This window comes from Lagenorhynchus albirostris, chromosome X (assembly GCF_949774975.1).
Source record: "Lagenorhynchus albirostris chromosome X, mLagAlb1.1, whole genome shotgun sequence".
In the NCBI taxonomy this organism is placed as follows: domain Eukaryota; kingdom Metazoa; phylum Chordata; class Mammalia; order Artiodactyla; family Delphinidae; genus Lagenorhynchus; species Lagenorhynchus albirostris.
In genome coordinates this window covers 92,528,111-92,549,203 of record NC_083116.1, presented here as the reverse complement: position 1 = coordinate 92,549,203, position 21,093 = coordinate 92,528,111, and the positions used below count along the sequence as shown (strand labels likewise).

General features: G+C 34.5%; 1 protein-coding gene across 9 annotated transcripts in view; it reads left to right on the top strand.

Moving 5' to 3' along the window:
* The window catches only part of KDM6A (lysine demethylase 6A), a 209,390-nt gene that overhangs the window by 167,451 nt on the left and 20,846 nt on the right, over nucleotides 1–21,093 (top strand). For all 9 annotated transcript variants that reach the window (XM_060137954.1, XM_060137952.1, XM_060137950.1 and 6 more), the window contains 8 exons: nucleotides 4,462–4,591; nucleotides 6,037–6,142; nucleotides 6,945–7,150; nucleotides 9,191–9,255; nucleotides 9,329–9,403; nucleotides 9,933–10,081; nucleotides 17,496–17,610; nucleotides 20,123–20,310. In XM_060137954.1, coding sequence (XP_059993937.1) covers nucleotides 4,462–4,591; nucleotides 6,037–6,142; nucleotides 6,945–7,150; nucleotides 9,191–9,255; nucleotides 9,329–9,403; nucleotides 9,933–10,081; nucleotides 17,496–17,610; nucleotides 20,123–20,310 — 1,034 coding nt within the window. The remainder of the gene's footprint in view (nucleotides 1–4,461; nucleotides 4,592–6,036; nucleotides 6,143–6,944; nucleotides 7,151–9,190; nucleotides 9,256–9,328; nucleotides 9,404–9,932; nucleotides 10,082–17,495; nucleotides 17,611–20,122; nucleotides 20,311–21,093) is intronic.

The following is a 21,093-nucleotide window of genomic DNA, read 5'->3' as shown; positions in this document are numbered from 1 at the left end:
GTTGTCGTAGATTGTAATTTAAAAAGTATAGAAAATAAACAGAAAATATGCACATTGGTTCTGGTTTGTCTACGTTGACCCTTTAACATTTAACATACCTTTTAAAATGCATTTTAAAGTTCAAAATAGTTCTCACTTAACATCTCTATAAATCTCTTCCTGCAGCTGCTAGTGCTCATGTGTCTTATTTATTGCAGTCTTAAGTGTGGTTATCCTTTCTACTATTCAGATTATTTTATTGGAAGGTATCGTGGATCCACCATTAAATGTTTGTCATTGATGAATGACTAAGATGAAATTAAATGCTATTTATATAGTTGGTGCTTGGGAGGAACATGGGTTAGGAGCAGTGGAGTAAGGAGAAGAATAAGTTTTGCATGTAAAAGTTATAATTAAGTGGTATTGGAACTTTAATACTGTAAATACACTATGGTTCTTTTTCTTTGAGGACTATTTGAGTTTGAATGTTTAAAATGCCTTCTGGTCTGTGTTTTATTTTCCATTGCTCTTCATTACTTTCTGTCACTTGTTTTTAACTATTCAGCTGTTATCTTTAATTATTGTGGCACAGATTAAAGCACAAATTACATCTTTTTCATATTTTATTATTTCCTTTGTATTGCCTATTGGGTCCACATTGCTGGCAGCATTTTCCTCAGTGGCCTGCAACGTGATAACTTCTGTAATTAATCTTAACTGTCTTACCAGATTTTTTCATGTCAGTGACTTAAAACCACACTAGATGATCTCCAAGTCAGGCTAAATTCTTCTAAAGCATACAGTGAGATCCCTGAATTTCTAAAATATAATTCTTTAGAAAATAAGATTTTTATGTTAGTCCTTTTGTCTAGATGTTACACTATCACTCACTTCAACTCTGGGCCTAAAGAGAATAGGCGTGTTTTAATATCCACATCAAATGCTATACTGAGCTCTACTTGGATGCAATGCCTTGGCTTGCTGCCAATTTGTACTGCCCTCTACCTGCTCTCCACTCAGCTGCTGGGACCTCTGTCCCATTTCCTAGGTAGTGCTGCTGCCACTCTGCTGGAGCAGGGTCTTCCTCCCTCTTCTATTCGCTATAGTCTCAGGAAAGTTGCTAGAAAATGGGGGAAAATGTAGCGGTCCAAAACTAACATCATGGACCGTATGGGACCTAAGGGTATTCTGGAAGAATATTGTCAGAAAGAGTTCCATGGAGGTACAAGTTATAAACAGTATACAGTAGCAGTTACCTTAAGTTTTCATTAATAAAGTCTTATGCTGTGGGTAACTAGGTGTGATGGTGTTTAATATATTAAAGATTATACTCTTTTCCATCTCAGTTTTGAGGTGTATATAAATGTTGACTTCAGAATTTTAAAGTACATTTTTAGAGATTTATTTTCAGCTCTTAACTCTTAAAGACAATTTGTAGTAGCTAGATACACCAAAACACTATAGACCTATGGGGTTGCTTGGGTTATTTCAGTAAATTTAGGCCTCAGTTTATTAATGAAGAGACAAGAAAAAAATGCTCTGATAAAGTGGAGATAAAAATCTCCTGAGGCTTAGAGAAAAGTCAAGGTGGCAAATGGTATGTGTCATGTTGTTTGCCATTTCTGTTCTGTTGGTAGTGTCCTGAGCTGGGCAGGGGTCCAGAACTTAGAAGGGGAAAGTGACATAGGTGCAAGAGACTTGATGTTTCTGGTGTAGGAACGTCATAACAAAAGATAATTAAAGTGTAGGTCAGTTTATCTACAGAGCACGGTTTCATTTCTCTACCAAATGATGAGGGTGAATTTGAAATTAAGTTTAAGCCAAAATTTAAAATAATTGGGCAATGACTAATTTCTTCTTACTCTACTTTGCTCAGGGAAAGAGTTTCAAGATGGGAGAAAAGGATTTAAAATGGGATATTGTCTAAATCCTTTCCAGCACCTGCTTCTTTAACTTTAATGCCTTTCTCCACTTTGGATTATTGTATTAAAGTTTCATTATTTGGCTTGAAGTATTATAAAGTGTTGGGCATTTACGTGTTCAGAAGATAAAGTCTGTTCCTGTTATCCACATCTCTATCTTTGCGTTAGCATTTTCAGTGGAAAAAGGTTATAGTCACTATATAGACAGCTACCTACATCATCAGTTCCTTAAGGGAAGTTCCTGTTTGTTCCAGACTTGACCTCAATAGGCAGGGAATCAATGTTTGAAATACAGTAAGAAACTGCTAGATACAGTTTGATTGCATAGTGCATTCTCAACTACCCTCTTATTTTCACATATGTGGTTAGTCTTTAAAGTGTTCGTTATTTTTAATCTGACTTTTTGTTGGGTTCATCTTTGTGGTCAGTGCTATACATCAGAAGGCAGTTACAATACTTTGGCTTCCTTTTTGTTTAAAAATTGTAATTGCAGCATTCAATGGTTGAGTCAATTTCAGCTCCCTTAGTCATGCCTCACTTTTTTTTTCTATTTTAAAATAAAGGCAGCTACAGCTTTCTTTGTTTTATTTACTTTCCCATTTGCTTTTTTTCTTTTAATTGTTACAGAATTGTAGAAATGACAGAAGCAGAATTCTGCTAATCAATCACACCCTATTTTCTAGCCTCATTTCTCAATGTCCAGAATGTTGTAGAAGCTTAAATTTTTGTGTCATGTTTAACTAGTATGAGATGCTCTTTTATGGTACAGTTTTAATACTTGGTCCATATCCTTAAAATACTTGGTCCAATTCCTTAAAATATTAATTAGTACTATACAGTATGTCCATCTCCTGCTCTGGCAAACAAATTTTATGTATTTGGAGTCATATTTTGTTTAAATTCTAAAGTTGAAGAGTGGTAGATACACAATTCAGCATGAAAACTTAATTATTTATGTGGAAATTGTAAGTGAATGTTTTATCTTGGCATTGGTTTAATGATAATTGAATTGTTTCCTTACTAGTCCCAGCCAAGTATTTTCTACTGCCGTGGAGTTTATAAGTTAATACCAATTTTATACCTAAATTTAAGAGGTTAGATGTCATGTCTATCTTTAAATGTACAGGGCACTCCTACTTTGTGTAGAGATACATTGAGAGCTGGTAATGAGTAGAATATTCATTTATTTAACCTTTAACCTTAAATGTTAAGTTGAACTTAAAATTTCACTTTAATGACTATTTTCACGTACTTTTAAAAAAAAAGTTATTTTAAACTTAATTCATTCTTTGATACTTGTCTTGAACTCTTGTTTTTACTCGAGTTGAGAAAATTTAAAAAGGGTCACCGTGATGCTATAGTGTAACATCTCAAAAGTGTGTAACAGTGAAATTTCAAGCCTTAGTTTTCATTAGAGCCAACCAAAACAGGCTGATTGTAAGGTTTTTCCAGTGCTACAAAAGCTACAAAATTCCACTGCTAGAAAAACATAGCAAAATAAGAAAAATTAATTTGATTCAACCTTTATTCTATTATTAATGATGCAAATTTGCTAGTGCCTTCTTCAGTAAATAAAATTACTAAGTTTTAAACTCCCTACCATAATTACAGTTTTGAAATTCTTATCTGAAATTTTAATATATTAAGAGTATTTGATAGTTTAATGATTAGTTTTGAACTTGTAATAATTGGGTGAGGTAGGTTAGTTACTCTGGAATGATTTGAAAGCTCAAAATTATATCTTGCTGATTTTCTGAGTTAGGTAGAAACATTAGGAAATTGGAAATATCTTTCTTTTTCTTTCTTACACTAAAAGAATTGCAGTTTGGGAATAATTCTACCATATTTTAATAATCTGTAATTTAACAAACATGATACCTTCATTAAAGAAAAAGAAACACCAAATGCTAGTAAGTAATAATTATATAGAGTGTCAGCTAATGGATAGCAACTATATGCCTCATTTTAAAAATTGGTATAATTAGCTATAAAATTTAATAGGTTGGAGTCTTGCTGAATTTTGCCAAGGAGTTACACGGAAAATTCTTTCCAACATTTGAGAAAAGAAAGGAAAAGGTCTTTTCAGGTTTGAGAATTGTCACTAAGATATTCCAGTTATAGTTATTAAGATGAGACATAGAAAGAGAGATATATTCTGTTTTTACTATTACCTAGAATAGACCTTTTTTGGTCAAGTTATTGTTTTCACATTTAATGGAAAGAATCTGATGGTGGAAGTTGGTGGAGAGAAAACTGGAGTTTGTGTTTGTTCTTCAGGTAAAGAAAATATATTGAAAAATTACCAGTGAAATAAGGAAATGTCATCAATAATTCATGTGTTTTAGTATCTTTTCTATTACTTTTCTTCAGTGGGAGATATAGGAATCAAGCTAAGTAATTACTAAAATGAATAATTGTTCTCAGTTTCTTCCTGGTGGATCCAAATCTCATGGATTTGTGCAACTACCCAGTAATTTAATTAGGACTTAATTCAGGATTTTTTTTTCTGTTTTCTAAATAGATGTACAGCTGATTTATTCTCCCTTCTTCTTTTTTTAAGGAATCTAGGTAAAAATGGCTTATCTAACAGTAGCATTTTATTGGATAAATGTCCGCCTCCAAGACCACCATCTTCACCATACCCTCCCTTGCCAAAGGACAAGTTGAATCCACCTACACCTAGTATTTATGTGAGTCTGAATTGACTGACTAGAAGTAAATCAAACCAGTGTTTGCACCTACCTGTCTTTCATAAAATCTTGCTTTAAATCAATATGGATGCCCTTTAGGAAACTTCAGAATTATTGGCAGCAGCTTGAATGTTTCGGGGAAAAAAATGATATATTCAAAAAGATTTTGTAATAGCATTTAAAACGTGCCTTCTCAGCTATTAACTGCGATTACATTACAGTAGTGAGAAATACTTTTTACTGCACCCAATTTTGAGCAGATTTAGGCAAAAACTACCTAAAAGTGTAACTTCTTTTTGCGTAAGCTGTGTTTTAAATCTGCATTCTACTAGTTGTAAGGATCTTAACATTCATTCTGTTTATACATCTACCAAAAAAAAAAGATATTTACCTTCAAAAAAAAGTGTTCGAGAACATAAAATGTGATAATAAATATGTCATTAAAAAGCTTAATAGATTATTTAAAACTGGGGATTACTTTTACTTAATGGACATTTAGACATGTGGTATAGGAAGTTGATAAGAGTTCAATCAAAGCAACTCTTATTTATGTTTCTCTGAAATAGTTCCTCCTACCCCATTTCCTTCCATCTTCCCACTTCTACCCCAAATGAAGAAATTTTAAACTATTGAGTGTTTTTGGAGATTTGACCCTATTTTCACCCTCCAGGAGCCAACTGTTTATCATATTAATCCTTTAGTATGTAAGGGAAGCACTGGGATACACGTGTAATAAAACTTTTATACTGAGGTCTGAGGGGGGAAAATGCAAAATTATTATTTATCTTTTACGGGTTGTCTTATTCAGCCTGCTTTCATTTTGGTAATATTATTTTAAATGCTGATTTTTTCCCTCTCTTTTGTGATAAGAGAAAAACCACATAACATAAAATGTATCATCTTCACCATTTTTAAGTGTACAGTTCCATAGTGTTAAGTATATTCTAATTGTTTCAAAACAGCTCTCCAGAACATTTTCATCTGGCAAATCTGAAATTCTATACACATTAAAAAACAGCTCCCTCTTCCCTGGTCTCCCCAGCCCCTGATAACCACCACTTTACTTTCTGTTTCTATGAATTTGACTACTTTAGATACCTCATATAAGTGAAATTATACACAATTTTTCTTTTTGTAACTGGTTTATTTTCACTTAAAGTGTCTTCAAGATTCATCCACATTGTAGCATGTGATAGGACTTTCTTCTGTATCTCTCCCACGTATTTTGTTCAAGATACAATGGACAAGAGAAATGTATGTGGTTACTAATTACAATTAGAATCAAAAGACATAGTGATAAAATGCTATAAAACATAAAACAGGAATAACGACACATAGGATGTATTATTTATTTAAATTGCAGTAAATAATGAATATAAATTTGGCGTAATATTTTCTAAAAGGTCTGCTTTATGGAGATCTAACAATACGTTTTAATTTTACAGTTGGAAAATAAACGTGATGCTTTCTTTCCTCCATTACACCAATTTTGTACAAATCCAAACAACCCTGTTACAGTAATACGTGGCCTTGCTGGAGCTCTTAAGTTGGGTAAGCTTTAAATAAGAAAAAGGAAAAGTGTATATATTTCCTTTACTGTCTATTAACTTCTAAAGCACTGGCAGAAACTTTTTTCTATTCTTCTGTAGTTTTTCGCATTTTCATTTTAATGAGTGTGAGAGAGAGAAAGAGTACTTATTACTTCTTTAATCCATAACTTGAAGCTACGATGATAATGGTTAAATTAACTTTTGTTGTTTTAATTTAGCTTTTATTTTCATCCAGTTATATAATTATAATTATGATTTAGGTTGACTAATAGAAGAAATTTTTAAGATAAAATATAGGTAAAATTTGATATTACTAATAAGTACTGTAGCCCCCTAAGTGGTTCCTGTCACCTGCAGAGATTGAATAAACAAGTGAATCTTTAGCCCCTGGCCCCTTGATTATTCTCCTTCTGTTGATGGCATGACGATTAGGTCCAGGGCTTCAGCGTATGGTTGTGCAAATCTGGCACAAAGCTCAGGGTGTGCAGAGTTCCTGGTTAGTTTTTAGGGGGATTGGATAGAGCACCATGAAACATTTTCCTTTTTTTTCTTTAAAACAAAAAACACACTTTAAAAATATTATTCCACTAGCTCTCTATTTTACATTCGGTAGTGTATATATGAGGGTGGGAGGAAGATGCAAGAGGAAGGGGATATGGGGATATATGTATGCATATAGCTGATTCACTTTGTTATACAGCAGAAAGTAACACTGTAAAGCAATTATACTCCAGTAAAGATGTTAAAAAACATTATTCCAAATATAATTTTTATTTATTAACTACATTTATTTATTTATGAAGACCTGGGACTTTTCTCTACCAAAACTTTGGTAGAAGCTAACAATGAACACATGGTGGAAGTGAGGACACAGTTGTTGCAGCCAGCAGATGAAAACTGGGATCCCACTGGAACGAAGAAAATCTGGCACTGTGAAAGTAATCGATCTCATACTACAATTGCTAAATATGCACAGTACCAGGCCTCCTCTTTCCAGGAATCATTGAGAGTAAGTATTTATTTCCTGAAGATTATTTTATTTTAGAGATCATTTGTTTTATTATTTTATAGTTTACTTTGAAAGGGCGCTTTACTTTTGTAAACATCTCATTTTATGTTATATAAAATAGTTTATTATTATAACATACTTTATAAGTGCTATCCGGTTTGCTCTTACTACTAAGTCTAAGCAAACCTATGGGTTGATAAATATTGTTACTTTCTAGTGAGATGTCTCCCTCATTTCTGGGATATTTCTGTTTAGAGAAGGGTTTCTTAACCTTGGTGTTATTCGCATTTTGGGTTGGGTAATTCTTTGTTGTGGGGAGCTGTCCTGTGTATTGTAGAATATTTAGTAGCATCCCTGGCCTCTACCTTCTAGATGTCCATAGCACACCCCTTAACCCCTATCCCAGTTATGACAATCAAAAATGTGTCCAGACATGCCAAATGTGCCCTGCAGGGCAAAATTATCCCTGATTGGGAACCACTGATATTAGATGATAAACTAAATCTTAAGTTTGCTTTATGCTTGCAGAGTCCCTTGTCTTATTCCTTCCCATTAAACTCTACCAGGTTAGTATTATCTGATATATAACTCCCCCAGGAAGCATTACCCATCTCGGTTTGAAAGAGAGAACTCCAGGAGAGGCAAAAATTATTTCAAAATATACAGAAAATAAAAGAATAAAACTTTGAAAAATAATCAGGATTATTATTAAAAGACTCATAGGACTTTCAGCAATGAGGCATTATTAAAATCCTTCAGCAATGAAGTGAGAACTTTGAATTCTCCTATGAATGAACATAAAACATCCATAAAAGTGAGTTTATTAAATGTATTACTCAAACACTTATCTGTACTAAGTTGTTCTGTACATATCCCACAGCTGAAATTTAATATGCGCCTGCAAGTCTTTAATTTGTAGTTCATTAGATTTGCTTATCTCTGTTTAAAATTTTCAAGTTCACATTTTCAATCAAGGCAACATTTGTACCTGCTAGTCATATATTTGTGTTCCTTTTTTACTACCACTCCCCATATCCTATAGAGAAATTCATTTAATAAAAACTATCCTGCAACTTTCACAAGTTGCAGTGAATTTGTTGTCCATGTAAGTCTCTCTGGTTCAGACTTTTGAGATACTTCAACTCTGTGGTAGTATTACGGTCAGAAAAGAATAGATAGTAAGCAGGATTCAGAGATCATCAAAGGAGTATTTGGAAGAAGAAGATGAGAGGCACGGTACTTAAATGGAAAGGGATCCATAATCAAAGAAACAGTGATTTCTTATATGTGCCTTGGAGGTATGGACCATTATGTGTGGAAAATTTGACAAATGTTTAAAAAACATATACATTTAGAAGGAGGGAGACCAAAATGTCACTAAGTATAGTTAACTCAGAAATCGTAAGACAGTATTAAGAGATACCATGTCTGTGACACAGAAATCATAAATAATAGTAATATTTTCATTGAAAAGCACCTATATTTATCCAATACTTAATTTACTTAATAATGTTGTAAATGTTTATCATTCATGTATAATTCATTGTGGGGGAAAGAAAAGATTTAACCCAGGAAGAACTTCTTCCATTTGTCTGTAATAAAGAATAGAGAACATCTTACCCTCCCCCCTTCCCTATGTATTCCATACATACATAGCTACATACACACGCACACACCTCTGTTAGTTTAGGAAATTTATAATCAAGATTGACGCTTCTTAGGCCTCTCAACTTTCCTTAAATTTCTTCTCTTGAAAATGGGCCAAGAATGAGAATCTCTAGTTTTTCCCCTTATAGAAGAATATTAATAAGGAAGAACTCAGGATAACTTTGTGGCCTATGGAGGAGGTTGGATACCATGCCAGTGAGCTTTGACTTTTCTTGGCTTTCTATTTAATGTGGTCTTTGAAGAAATTTTCATGTGAAAGAGGTCTGTAGGTAACACCACTGATCTATATGTAAACTTTTCAATTGTATGATGGAAAGGATATCTGGTTGTAGAATACATATTAAACTGGATTGCTTTTTGCTTAATCTATAGGAAGAAAATGAGAAAAGAAGTCACCATAAAGACCACTCAGATAATGAATCTACGTCTTCAGATAAGTAAGTCATTTGTAAAGTCCACTTAGTATTTCTGTTTAAAAGGCATGTTTCTAATATTATCTCTCTTTTTAAGTTCTGGGAGGAGAAGGAAAGGACCCTTTAAAACCATAAAGTTTGGGACCAACATTGACCTGTCTGATGACAAAAAGTAAGTCTTCATAGTAGTGTTTCTGTGAACTGATGCAAAAAGGTTTCCTATTAGCAAGACTGAGAATTTTCTACAACTTTCTCTTCTGTTTTGTTCCTTGTCATTTTTCTAAGTTGATATACAAGTTTTAGCCAAATTATTTTTGCTAGGCTTTGTGATTATTTTCTTTGACTTAAAACTCTTGTACAAATTTTCATCAAGACCTTTCTATATGTAGTTATACAACCATAAAATTATATTTATAATTATATAAAATATATTTATAAAATAGAATTATACAACAATTATAAAAATAGGGAAGTCAGTTTTTTTCTTTTATTTACTTAATAACTTTTACGCTTTTTGTTAGGAAGTTTTCTTTGCAAAATTAAAAAGTTTAAGCATTCCAGGGTTTCCTATGCAAAAGTAAAATATTTATAGATTTGATTATTTTTCTGATTGGAACACAAGATTTTTGAAGAAATGGTTAACTTCTACAAATATTTATAGCAAGGTTTCACTCTTGATCTGATATGATACTTTATTGCAGGTGGAAGTTGCAGCTACATGAGCTGACTAAACTTCCTGCTTTTGTGCGTGTCGTATCAGCAGGAAATCTTCTAAGCCACGTTGGTCATACCATACTGGGTATGAACACAGTTCAGCTATACATGAGAGTTCCAGGAAGTAGAACACCAGGTAACTTTTATGAACTAACATATTGACACACAAATTGATCAAAATGTGAAACATGAAAAAGAGAACTGGATTCTTTCCATTTATAATGAATGAAACTGAAAGGCTTATTTCTATTACAAGATTTGGCTCTTTAACTGAGCTTAGATTATTAAGATTTTTCTACTTGGTAGTATCTTTTTTGAAATGTAATATCCCTGAAACAATAGCAGTGTAATCTGGAAACACGGTCATTGGAGCACTCCTGGGAAAACAAGTCCCTGTGACTTAAAGACTATTTTTGATCCCATCTACTGCAGTGTGACGGTTTTTTCTAAACTTATTTTTACCACAATCACAATAAGAAATATATTTTATATTATGACCTAGTGCACATGTATGTATACAAAAACATTTTCATAGAACAATACATTTTCTAATCTATTCCATTCTATTTCATTTAAAAAAAAGGTGTAGGTTGCAATCGTCTTATTGGGTTACAATGTACAGTTTACAGCGACACTTGATGTGGAGACATTACTAGACTCACCATAGTATCTAGTCCAGACTTTACCACTAACTAGGCTTGTCACTTTGGCAAGTCACATTTCTTCTCTGGGTCTTTTTTTTTTCTCTCCATTTGTAAAATGAAGTTACATTGGTTTTAGACTTAAAATTCTGTCCGATACTAATGTATCATCTTTTTTGTGCTCCCTTTAATTGACATGAAATTTCACAGGGTGATGTTCAAAATATTTAACAATTAGGATGGGTGTTGGTAATAACGAGTTCAGTTATACCAGTGCCTACAGGCAGCATATCACCCTCATGTGCTTGTTTGCTACTTGAAGTAGCCATGGTTTGAAGACAGATCGCTTCCTTCTTTATTACCTGCTTATTTAATTGTAGCTAAAAAATTGTTTCAGAATAGGTCTATGCTTGCGTCTGGGTAACGTAGGTCAGTGGTTCCCGGTTCTGGCTGCTCATTAGAATCTTCTGGTAAAGTTTTAAAAAATATATAGTTGACTAATATCTGGAGATTGGGATCCAGGCATCCATATTTTATTTATTTATTTATTTTTGCGGTACACGGGCCTCTCACTGCCGTGGCCTCTCCCGTTGCGGAGCGCAGGCTCAGCGGCCATGGCTCACGGGCCCAGCTGCTCTGCGGCATGTGGGATCTTCCCGGATCGGGGCACGAACCCATGTCCCCAGCATCAGCAGGTGGACGCTCAACCACTGCGCCACCAGGGAAGCCCCAGGCATCCATATTTAAAAAAAAAAAAAAAAGTTCTCCAGAGGATTCTAATGTACAGCCACGATTAGGCTGTAGTTTTTGTCCTCAGGCCATTGGAAGCCTAATTTTGTGATATTTTATCCATAATTGGATAAAGTGGAAACAGTTCTGGAATAAATGGCAGAAGACCTATCTACTCCCTGCTCTGTCATTTAGATTCCAATGTAAATGCTAAGCAAGTTATTTGAACTCTCTAGAGTTCATTTTTCTTATGCATGTAGTATTGGACTGGTTCTATTAAGATTCATCTCAACCGAAATTTTCTCTCATCAATTTCAATTATTTTATGCAAATAGTATTATCCCCACATCAAAGAATGCCGTTTTTCATTACAGATCAAGGGGAAAGCAAACTTGATAGATCACTTTGTCACTTGTGTCTAGACTGTTGGGGATTTTTTTGGTTGGTTTATATACAGGGTATTAGTTTTTCAGAAGTGTCCTATGGAACGTTAAAGAATTCTCTAAAGAATTCCCTTAGGGTAGTGCTGTCCAGTAGAAATATAATGCAAGTCACATATATGACTTAAAATTTTATAGTAACATTAATGTAAAAAGAAAGAGGTGAAATTAATTTTAACCCAGATATATCTAAATATTATCATTTTAACATATAATCAGTATAAAAATTATTGGGACTTCCCCCCCTTTTTATATTGTCTTTGAAATCCAGTATGTACTTTGCAGTTGCTGCACATCTCAGTTCATATTACCATATTTCAGGTCGGTTACTGTATTAGACAACTTGGTATTAGAAGAAATGTTAATTAGTTCCATTCAGTTTTTAAAAATTATTTTGAATACTTTTTCATGGGGCAAACACTTCGTTCCTGGAGTTACCTAGATAGGTATGTTACCTGCTTTAATGGACTTTATGATCAGTCTATGTTCTAAACTAGAGATGCTCTCAGGCTCTATCCTGAAAGGTTTTTAATAAGATGATGGGGTCCCAACATCTCTAGTTTTAATTAGAGGTAAATTTTATTTGGAGTCCATGCCATGGACAATTCCAGCCATTTACCTGTGGTAAGAGACAGTTGTAAGTATTAACTGTCTTCACATCATACTATGATATATAGAAGAGTCAGGGTGTGGTGTGCACAGACAGGGTATGGCAAGAGCAACTACATTTTCTTTATTGAGGTAAAAGTCACATAACAAAAGTAACCCCTTTGAAGTGTGCAGTTCAGTCACATTTAGTACATTCACTGTGCTGTGTAGCCATCACCTCTGTGTAGTTCCAAGACATTTTCATCAGCCCAAAAGGAAACCCCATACCCATTAAGTAGTCATCCCATTTCCCCCCTTCCTCTCAGCCCCTCGCAACCCCTAGTTTGCTTTCTGGCTGTATAGAGTTACCTGTTCTGGATGTTTCATATGAATGGAATCATACAATATGTTGCCTTTTGTGTCTGGCTTCTTTCACTTAGCATGTTTTTGAGGTTTGTCCATATTGTATCAATGGTTCATTTCTTTTTATGGCCGAATAATATTCCATCGTATGGATCTAGAACATTTTTTATCCATTCATCACTTGAGGAGCATTTGGGATGCTTCCACTTTAGCTGTTGTGACTACAGTGTTTCTATAAACATTCATGTACAAGATTTTGTTCGAATACCTGTTTCCACTTCTTTTGGTTATATACCTAGAATTAGAATTGCTGGGTCATATAGCAATTCTATATTTAACTTTTTGAGGACTTCCAAACTGCTTTCTACAGCAGCTGCAACATTTTACATTCCTGACAGCAGTGTGCAAAGGTTCCAATTTTTCCACATCCTCACCTGCATTGATTATTTTCCATTTTTTTCTTATTATGGCTGACCTAGCAGATATGACATGTTTTTTCATTATGGTTTTGATTTTCATGTGCTTGTTGTCCATTTGTATATCTACTCTGGGGGAAATGACTGTCAAGTTCTTTCTTCATTTTTTAATTGAGTTGTTTGTCCTTTTGTTGTTGAGTTGCAAGAGTTCTTTATATATTCTGGATATTAATTCTTTATCAGATACATGATTTGCAGTACTTGCTCCCATTTTGTAGGTTATCATTTCACTCTCTTGATTGTGTCCTTTGATGCACTAAAGTTTTAAATTTTGATGAAGTTCAATTTATTCATTTTTCCTTTGGTTGCTTATGCTTTTGGTGTTGTATCTAAGAAACCATTGCCAAATCCAGAGTTGTAAAGATTTGCCTCTATGTTTTCTTCTTAGATTTTTATAGTTCTAGCTCTTACATTTAGATCTTTGATCCATTTTGAGTTAGATTTTTGGGTATGGTATGAGCTAAGGGTCCAACAGTATTCTTTTACATATAGCTATCCTGTTGTCCCAGCACCATTTGTTGGAAAGACTAGTTTTTCCTCTGTTAAATGATCTTGATACCCTTGTTGAAAATCAGTTGACCATAGATGTATGGGTTTATTTCTGGAATCTTGATGTTTTTCCACTGATTTATATCTCTGTCTTAATGTCAATACCACACAGGTTTGATTACTCTACCTTTGAGGTAAGTTTCAAAATTGGAATGTGAGTCTTCAGCTTACGTAGTTATCTTTACTGTGGTCCTTTATCTCTTCATAGGGCTTTGAGTTACTGTCTTATATTCTTTCATTTCAACCTGAAAAACTCTAGCATTTCTTATAGAGCAGATTGACTAGATTCTCTTTTATTTTTGAAGAATAGTTTTGCCAGATTCTTGGTTAATTTTTTTTTTCCTTTCAGCAATTTAAATGTGTTAAACCATTGCTTTCTGGCCTCCATGGTTTCTGATATGAAACCAGCTATTTTATTGATGATCCATATATATGACAGTCACTTCTCTTTTCCTTCTTGCTAGATTTTCTTTGCGTTTCTACAGCTTGATTATTAATGTGTCTTAGTGTGGATCTTTTTGAGTTTATCTTTCCTAGAGTTCCTTGAGCTTCTTGGATATGTAGATTCATGTCATTTGTCAAATTTGGGAAGTTTTTGACCATCATTTCTTCAAATATCCTTACTGCCCTTTTCTCTTCTTCCTCTGGGACTCCCACAGTGCATATGTTAGCATATTTGTTGATGTCGCACAGGTCTCTTAGGATCTGTGAATTTTTTTTCATTGTTTGCTTTCTTCTTCCCAGAATGTATAGTTTCATTTGACCTATCTATAAGTTTGCTGATTCTTTCTTTTTTTTTTTTTTTTTTTGCGGTACGTGGGCCTCTCACTGCTGCGACCTCTCCCGCCGCAGAGCACAGGCTCCAGACGCGCAGGCCCAGCGGCCACGACCCACGGGCCCAGCCGCTCCGCGGCATGTGGGACCCTCTCGGACCGGGGCACGAACCCACGTCCCCTGCATCGGCAGGCGGACTCTCAACCACTGCACCACCAGGGAAGCCCTGCTGATTCTTTCTTTAGCCTGTTCACATCTGCTGTTGAGAAGCCCACTAGTGAATTCATTTCATTTATTATATTTTCCAGCTTCATTTATTTCCTTCCTTATTATGATTTCTGTCTCTTCATTGATAATCTGTTGAGATATCATTCTCCTTGTTCTTTTTTTTTTTTTTTTTTTCAATTTATTTTTTCGGCTGCGTTGGGTCTCCGTTGCTTTGTGCAGGCTTTCTCTAGTTGTGGTGAGTGGGGGCTACTCTTTGTTGCAGCGCACAGGCTTCTCATTGCGGTGGCTTCTCTTGCTGCAGAGCATGGGCTCTAGGTGCGTGGTCTTCAGTAGTTGTGACGCATGGGCTTAGTTGCTCCGCAGCATGTGGGATCTTCCCGGACCAGGGCTCGAACACGTGTCCCCTGCATTGGCAGGTGGATTCTTAACCACTGCACCACCAGGGAAGTCCCTCTTTTTGTTCTTTTACATGGTTTTCTTTAGCTCTTTACACATATTTTAAGATAGTTGATATAAAGTGTTTGCCTAGTAAGTCCAGTGTCTGTGCCTTTTCAGGAATAGCTTTTGTTAATTTCTTTCTTTCTTTTTTTTTCCTTTTCTTTTGGTGACGGAACAATACTTTCTTGTTACTTTACATGCCTCGTGATTTTTTGTTGAAAACCGACTTCAGGTATTTGAGTATATTCTCTGTAGGATGTCGTCATGTAGTCTCTGAAGTCTTTGTACCTTTAGCATAGTGCTCTGCTAGTGTTTTGACATTTTGAATATTATGATGCAGCAGTTACAGAAATCAGATTCTCCTCTCTAAGATTTGTTGTTGTTGCTTGCTGTGGGCTATAGTCATCTCTTTGTTTAGTGACTTTCCACACTATTTTTTTTTTCTGTTATACATATACGTATATCTGCTCTTTTTTAGATTGTTTTCTCATATAGGCCATTACAGAGTATTGAGTAGAGTTACACAGTAGTTACTAGTTATCCTTGTTAGTTACCTATTTTATATATAGTATTCACACTATTTTTGCAAAGACTATATTCCTTGTCGTGTGTGGGCACTGAAGTCTCCTTTCTATTAATTATCTCAGCCATGATATGACAGGGATTTCTTTAAATGCCTGGTGGCCAAAAAAGGAAAGCAGAGTGGGAAAAAGAAAAAAGAATTCTCTAGGTCTTTGCAGATTGCCTCCATGTTATTTATTTATTTATTTATTTATTTATTTTACTTTGGCTGCGCCAGGTCTTCATCGTGGCACTCGAGATCTTTTAGTCGTGGCATGCGGCTTCATAGTTGTGGCACATGGGCTTCTTAGTTGCGGCATGCGAACTCTTAGTTGCAGCATATGCATGTGGGATCTAGTTCCTGGACCAGGGATCAAACCCGGGGACCCTGCATTGGGAGTGCAGTCTTACCCACTGGACCACCAGGGAAGTCCCGATTGCCTCCATTTTGAGTCACTCCTTCTATACTTAGCCGTGCTGCTTACAACTCTACGTTAGCTTTTACTTCCTTGCTTTCACTGAGCCCAAAGGTCAGCGAGAGGTTAGTTTATGGTCTTCTTAGGTTTTTTTCTGAGCATACCTCTTGCCCTGCGTATGCGTTTGGCTTCTAAATTCTACAGTATACACAGGGACTTTTCAAAGCCTTTATTCCCCTAAAATTTCACTCCCCAGCTTTTCCTTCCAAGCCTTTGGCATGTCTATTGTTTGCCCCAACTGGTTATTTTGTTTGTTTTGTTTTTGTCCTTGGTGGTATCAGCTTGTTCTTTAGTCTTACAGTGTTTTGGGGGGGCTCCTCCTCCATTGAAATGCTTTGCCCTGATAGAGTACTGAGGTAGGTGAAACAAAGAGAAGTCCCTTCTGTCAGTCTTTTGGAGAAACTGCAGCGTACACAAACAGAAGAACACAGTTCTTTGGGAACAAGATTACTCTGCTCCCTCCAGAACCAGGGACACTCACACTAGCAATACAAACTACTCTTAAGTCCACTGCCACACCGGTGGTGGAGGTAGAGATAAGGTAGGTTACATAAAGATCTCCTACTGTGTTTAAGTCACTTTTTCTTTTTGTCAGTTGCTTGGTTGCTATAAATCTTTGACTTATTGTCCAGATTTCTGGTAAGGTTGCTTCTGACAGTTTTCACTAGATTTTTGTGTGTGTGTGTGTGTTTGTGTGTGTGTTTCTGGCGAGTTCCCCCAAAGTTCCCTGCTCTGCCATCTTTGTTCATACCACTCCTGCAGCTACATTTTGAAAATTAGACTTCCTGCCTCTTTACTGATGTCCTAATACTACTTGTGAGAAATGGGGATTAGTTCACAAGTAAGAAGTGGTAACAATATCAATAATAGCTAATATTTATTACATACCATGTATTAGGCACTATTAGAAGCAGTCCTTACTTCATTGATCCTCAAAACAACCCATTGACTTATCAGAATCATTATCATCAAATCTTACAGGAAACTGAGTCAGAGGTTTAGAAACTTGCCCAGGTTCACATAATGACTAAGCCAAGGAACCTGGCTTCAAAACCTAAGCTTTTAACCATGATTTAGGTTGTCTTCCACAGAAGCTCCTACTGAATAAGTTAGGAGTTGACCAAACTCAGCTCTAAAACTAGACTTGACACAAAAATGCTATACAGATAAACTATTGAATACCACTGGAGCATTCTCTGTTGAACATTTCCAAGGTTCCATTTCTAAAGACACATTTTTCTATAGAATTTATTGTCTGCTGATTGCTTTTTTCTTTTCACATTTCAGGTCATCAAGAAAATAACAATTTCTGTTCAGTTAACATAAATATTGGTCCAGGTGACTGTGAATGGTTTGTTGTTCCTGAAGGTTACTGGGGTGTTCTGAATGACTTCTGTGAAAAGTAGGTTTCCAAACTGAATTTTCTTTAAACATAATTATTCAAAAATAGTAACTGTAAAGGGCAGCTTACTAAGCTGGATATCCTAATGCATGTAACCAGTTTTCACTTACCATTCAGCAGAAAATTCATATAAAATGATTTGATTACAAACCTATTATTTTGTGTTATTGGGGATACTTTAAGAAAGATGCCTTGAAACCGCTTCATGTAGTAGTAATAGTCTTGAATTTAGGGGGTAGAAAGTTGAGTTGTTTACTGGGTTCATTAAACAATTGATGTGTAAATACTTGTTCATGTGAAAGATCTGTATTCCAAGAAAAATTGTTCTACTATAAATGGTTTTAGAAGTGGAAGGAATTCTGTAATTGAGTACCCTTATAGGTGGTTAATAACACAAGCTTGAACGTATTACTCTTTGCTATATCACCATGATATAAATTCTTTTTAAAACTACATTGACAACTTTTCCTATAAAGGAATTTTATAAAATTTAAACAGCAGCTTCAGATTTTGTTTCTAGAATTCAAAGAATTCACATAGTGGAAATGTTCCTTTCCTTATGATCCTAGAAACTGTTCATTTAATTATCTTGTGTTAAAGGGTACCTTGGAATTGTTTTCATTGATTTAAATTTAATTATTTGTCTTATTGTGTTTTAAAAAAATACTCCATTACTTAAGAACCTGGTATTTTTTCCATTAAAAATTGGAAAATTATTATGGTTAAACACATAAATTATACATACATTCGGTGTTATTCCCCCTCAGCGCAGTAAGATAAATAGAGGAAAAAACCACCAAAAACATTTACATGTGAGAGACTTTGAAAACTAATTATACACATATTCCACATACTAATTTATAATATTTAAATTTTGGGTTAAAAGATCGTTGCCATAAATATCTTGATTTAGTATGAAGTGTAAATATAGTTGCAAAAACAACCATAATAATCCAAAATTGCTTTATATACAAGCAAAAGATAATCACCTTTTATTGTCTATACTATCTAATGTATAGGTTTCCTTTAATCTAAGAAAGCTCAAGATGTGGAATTTTAAAGTTTCAAATGCTGTGATGAAATAACCTGATCTACTTTAATCTATACTGGACCAGCAATCTAGTGGTAGCAGAGAAAGAACTGTGTCATGTAGGAAATCTCTGTTGTGCTGCAGGAATATTTTTATTTCTTAAACTTTGAGATAGTAGTATATTATTGCATCTGCAGTACAGTGATCCTTGCTCATTATTTCTGAGTAGGGATTGACTATTGTTAGGATTTAGTTTTCTTTCCTATCTGAATAGAGAGGTAACCTGAGAATAAAGAATAATTAGAATAGGCAGATAATGTCTAAAAAGCTTGAACATGTGGATAATAAAAAAAAAAGTCTGAAGGGTTAGGTAAATTTAACTAAGTTGCAGAAATAGCACTTGCTACCTCTGCATTTCAGTGTAATTTTGTTTCACATAAGGATACTTCCTTTGATATTAACTGATTTGACCATGTCTGTTGAGTTTGTTTTATGACTTTAGATAATATCTGTCATGAAATAACCATTCACTTGACTATATGATAAAGAGGATGCTTGATTTTTTTTTTTTTGTAAGTTTGATTTTTTGTTTTTTCACCTTAGCTATTGATTATTAGGTGGTCTTACTTGGTTGCTTGCCTGCTTTTGGTTAGAAAGTTTTTTCTAATTTTATAACAACACATGGGTTAAGCAGGACTAGGATTTGTGTTTATAACCATATTTGGCTTTATAGGCAAGTTTTTCTGCACTGTATGTAGTTTAAAAAATACTTCGTATCATGTCATGATGACGTAGAATAAGAAGCCAGATTTTAAAGGAAAAGCTTAGTAATATTATCTTTAGAATGTTTCCAAAGTATCAGTGGTGGTGGTGGTGGTGGTGATGATTGTTATTTATGCATGTATGTTCATTTTTGATGAAGTTTTTTTTCACCTGCATAGTTTCAGTCAACTAGTCATCAAAACTGTACAGAGACTGATGTGCTGCTCCCTTTCCTGCTTAAGATTCAAAACAACAGTACAGAACATTTCTGTTTTCTATTCTGCTTTTCCTCAGACATTGAACTTATATCTGCCATGGCATTCCTGTTTATGGATTTAGATGACTTGATGCCAACTCCACCTTCCATTTACCTGTTAGAGATTTCTAAATGTGCCAAGGAGAAGGGTTTGATCAAAATAGTCTGTAGTTAAATGAAATTAAAGGTTAATATATATATAAGTGTTACTTAAAAGTAGCTTTTGATTTCATTTGGATCTTTGAAAAATCAGTGGAAGGTAGTAATACTGATCTTTGGATTAGTTATCTACTACCTAACTGTAACTTCACTCACTTTACATACTGCAGTTTCTTATTGCATAAGCAGAAAGTTTCAAGTGCAATGAATGAGCATATTTTTAAAAACTTTTGATAATGTCTTTCAGTCTTATAATGAGCTTATTAAAGTACTTGATCCATTTGCAATATTTTTTCTTATTCCAGAAATAATTTGAATTTCCTAATGGGTTCTTGGTGGCCCAACCTTGAAGATCTTTATGAAGCAAATGTTCCAGTATATAGGTTTATTCAGCGACCTGGAGATTTGGTCTGGATAAATGCAGGCACTGTGCATTGGGTTCAGGCTATTGGCTGGTGCAACAACATTGCTTGGAATGTTGGTCCACTTACAGGTATTTTAAAGAATATGCTTTCAAAAAAAAAAAAACTAACTAAAATCTTTAGTTTATAAAGGATTCTATCTGATAGGTTTATTCTTTTTTTTCTTGGAATATAACTCACTAAAAATTGGAGGAAGAATGTCTCCTTGAGTAAAATTTTAATTTGTAGTACAAGATACTAAGTTAACAAATAGAAATCCAAGACTGTAGATCTCAGCAAATAACAAATTTATGTCGTTATATACAAGAGGTACTTTTAATAATTTTTAGAGTGCTTGGTTTTTAAAGGAAACCCTTTATGGGAGAAAGCAAAGTACAAATTTCATTCTTTGAAATTTTTCTTTTATCTGGTATGTCATATGAATAGCCCTGTTATGTCAAAATCTGTTTGAATTATGCCTGCCTTCAGGCAGTAGATATTTAAGATTAAGAATATGGCCTCTGGAGCCAGAAAGACCTGGATTAGGACCAGGACCTGGCTTTTGCAACTTTGGGCAAGTTATATAACCTCTCTGGGCCTCAATTTCTTCATCTGTATAATGGAAATGATAAAATTAATAAGGTAATGGTAAAGATTAAGTGGTATAATGTATCGAAATATCTCAGAACAAATGCGTGGCACAGAGTTATAGTAAGCACTCTTTACATGATCGCTACTATTATTATTACCACAATTATCAAAAAAACATTAAAAATATTTTTGTAATGTTTTGAGATTTTCAGAATTGGTGTTGATGATGTCACCTGAGAAGGTGATAATGGTTATCTTCATATCTTTGGTACTTTGGGTTGCTT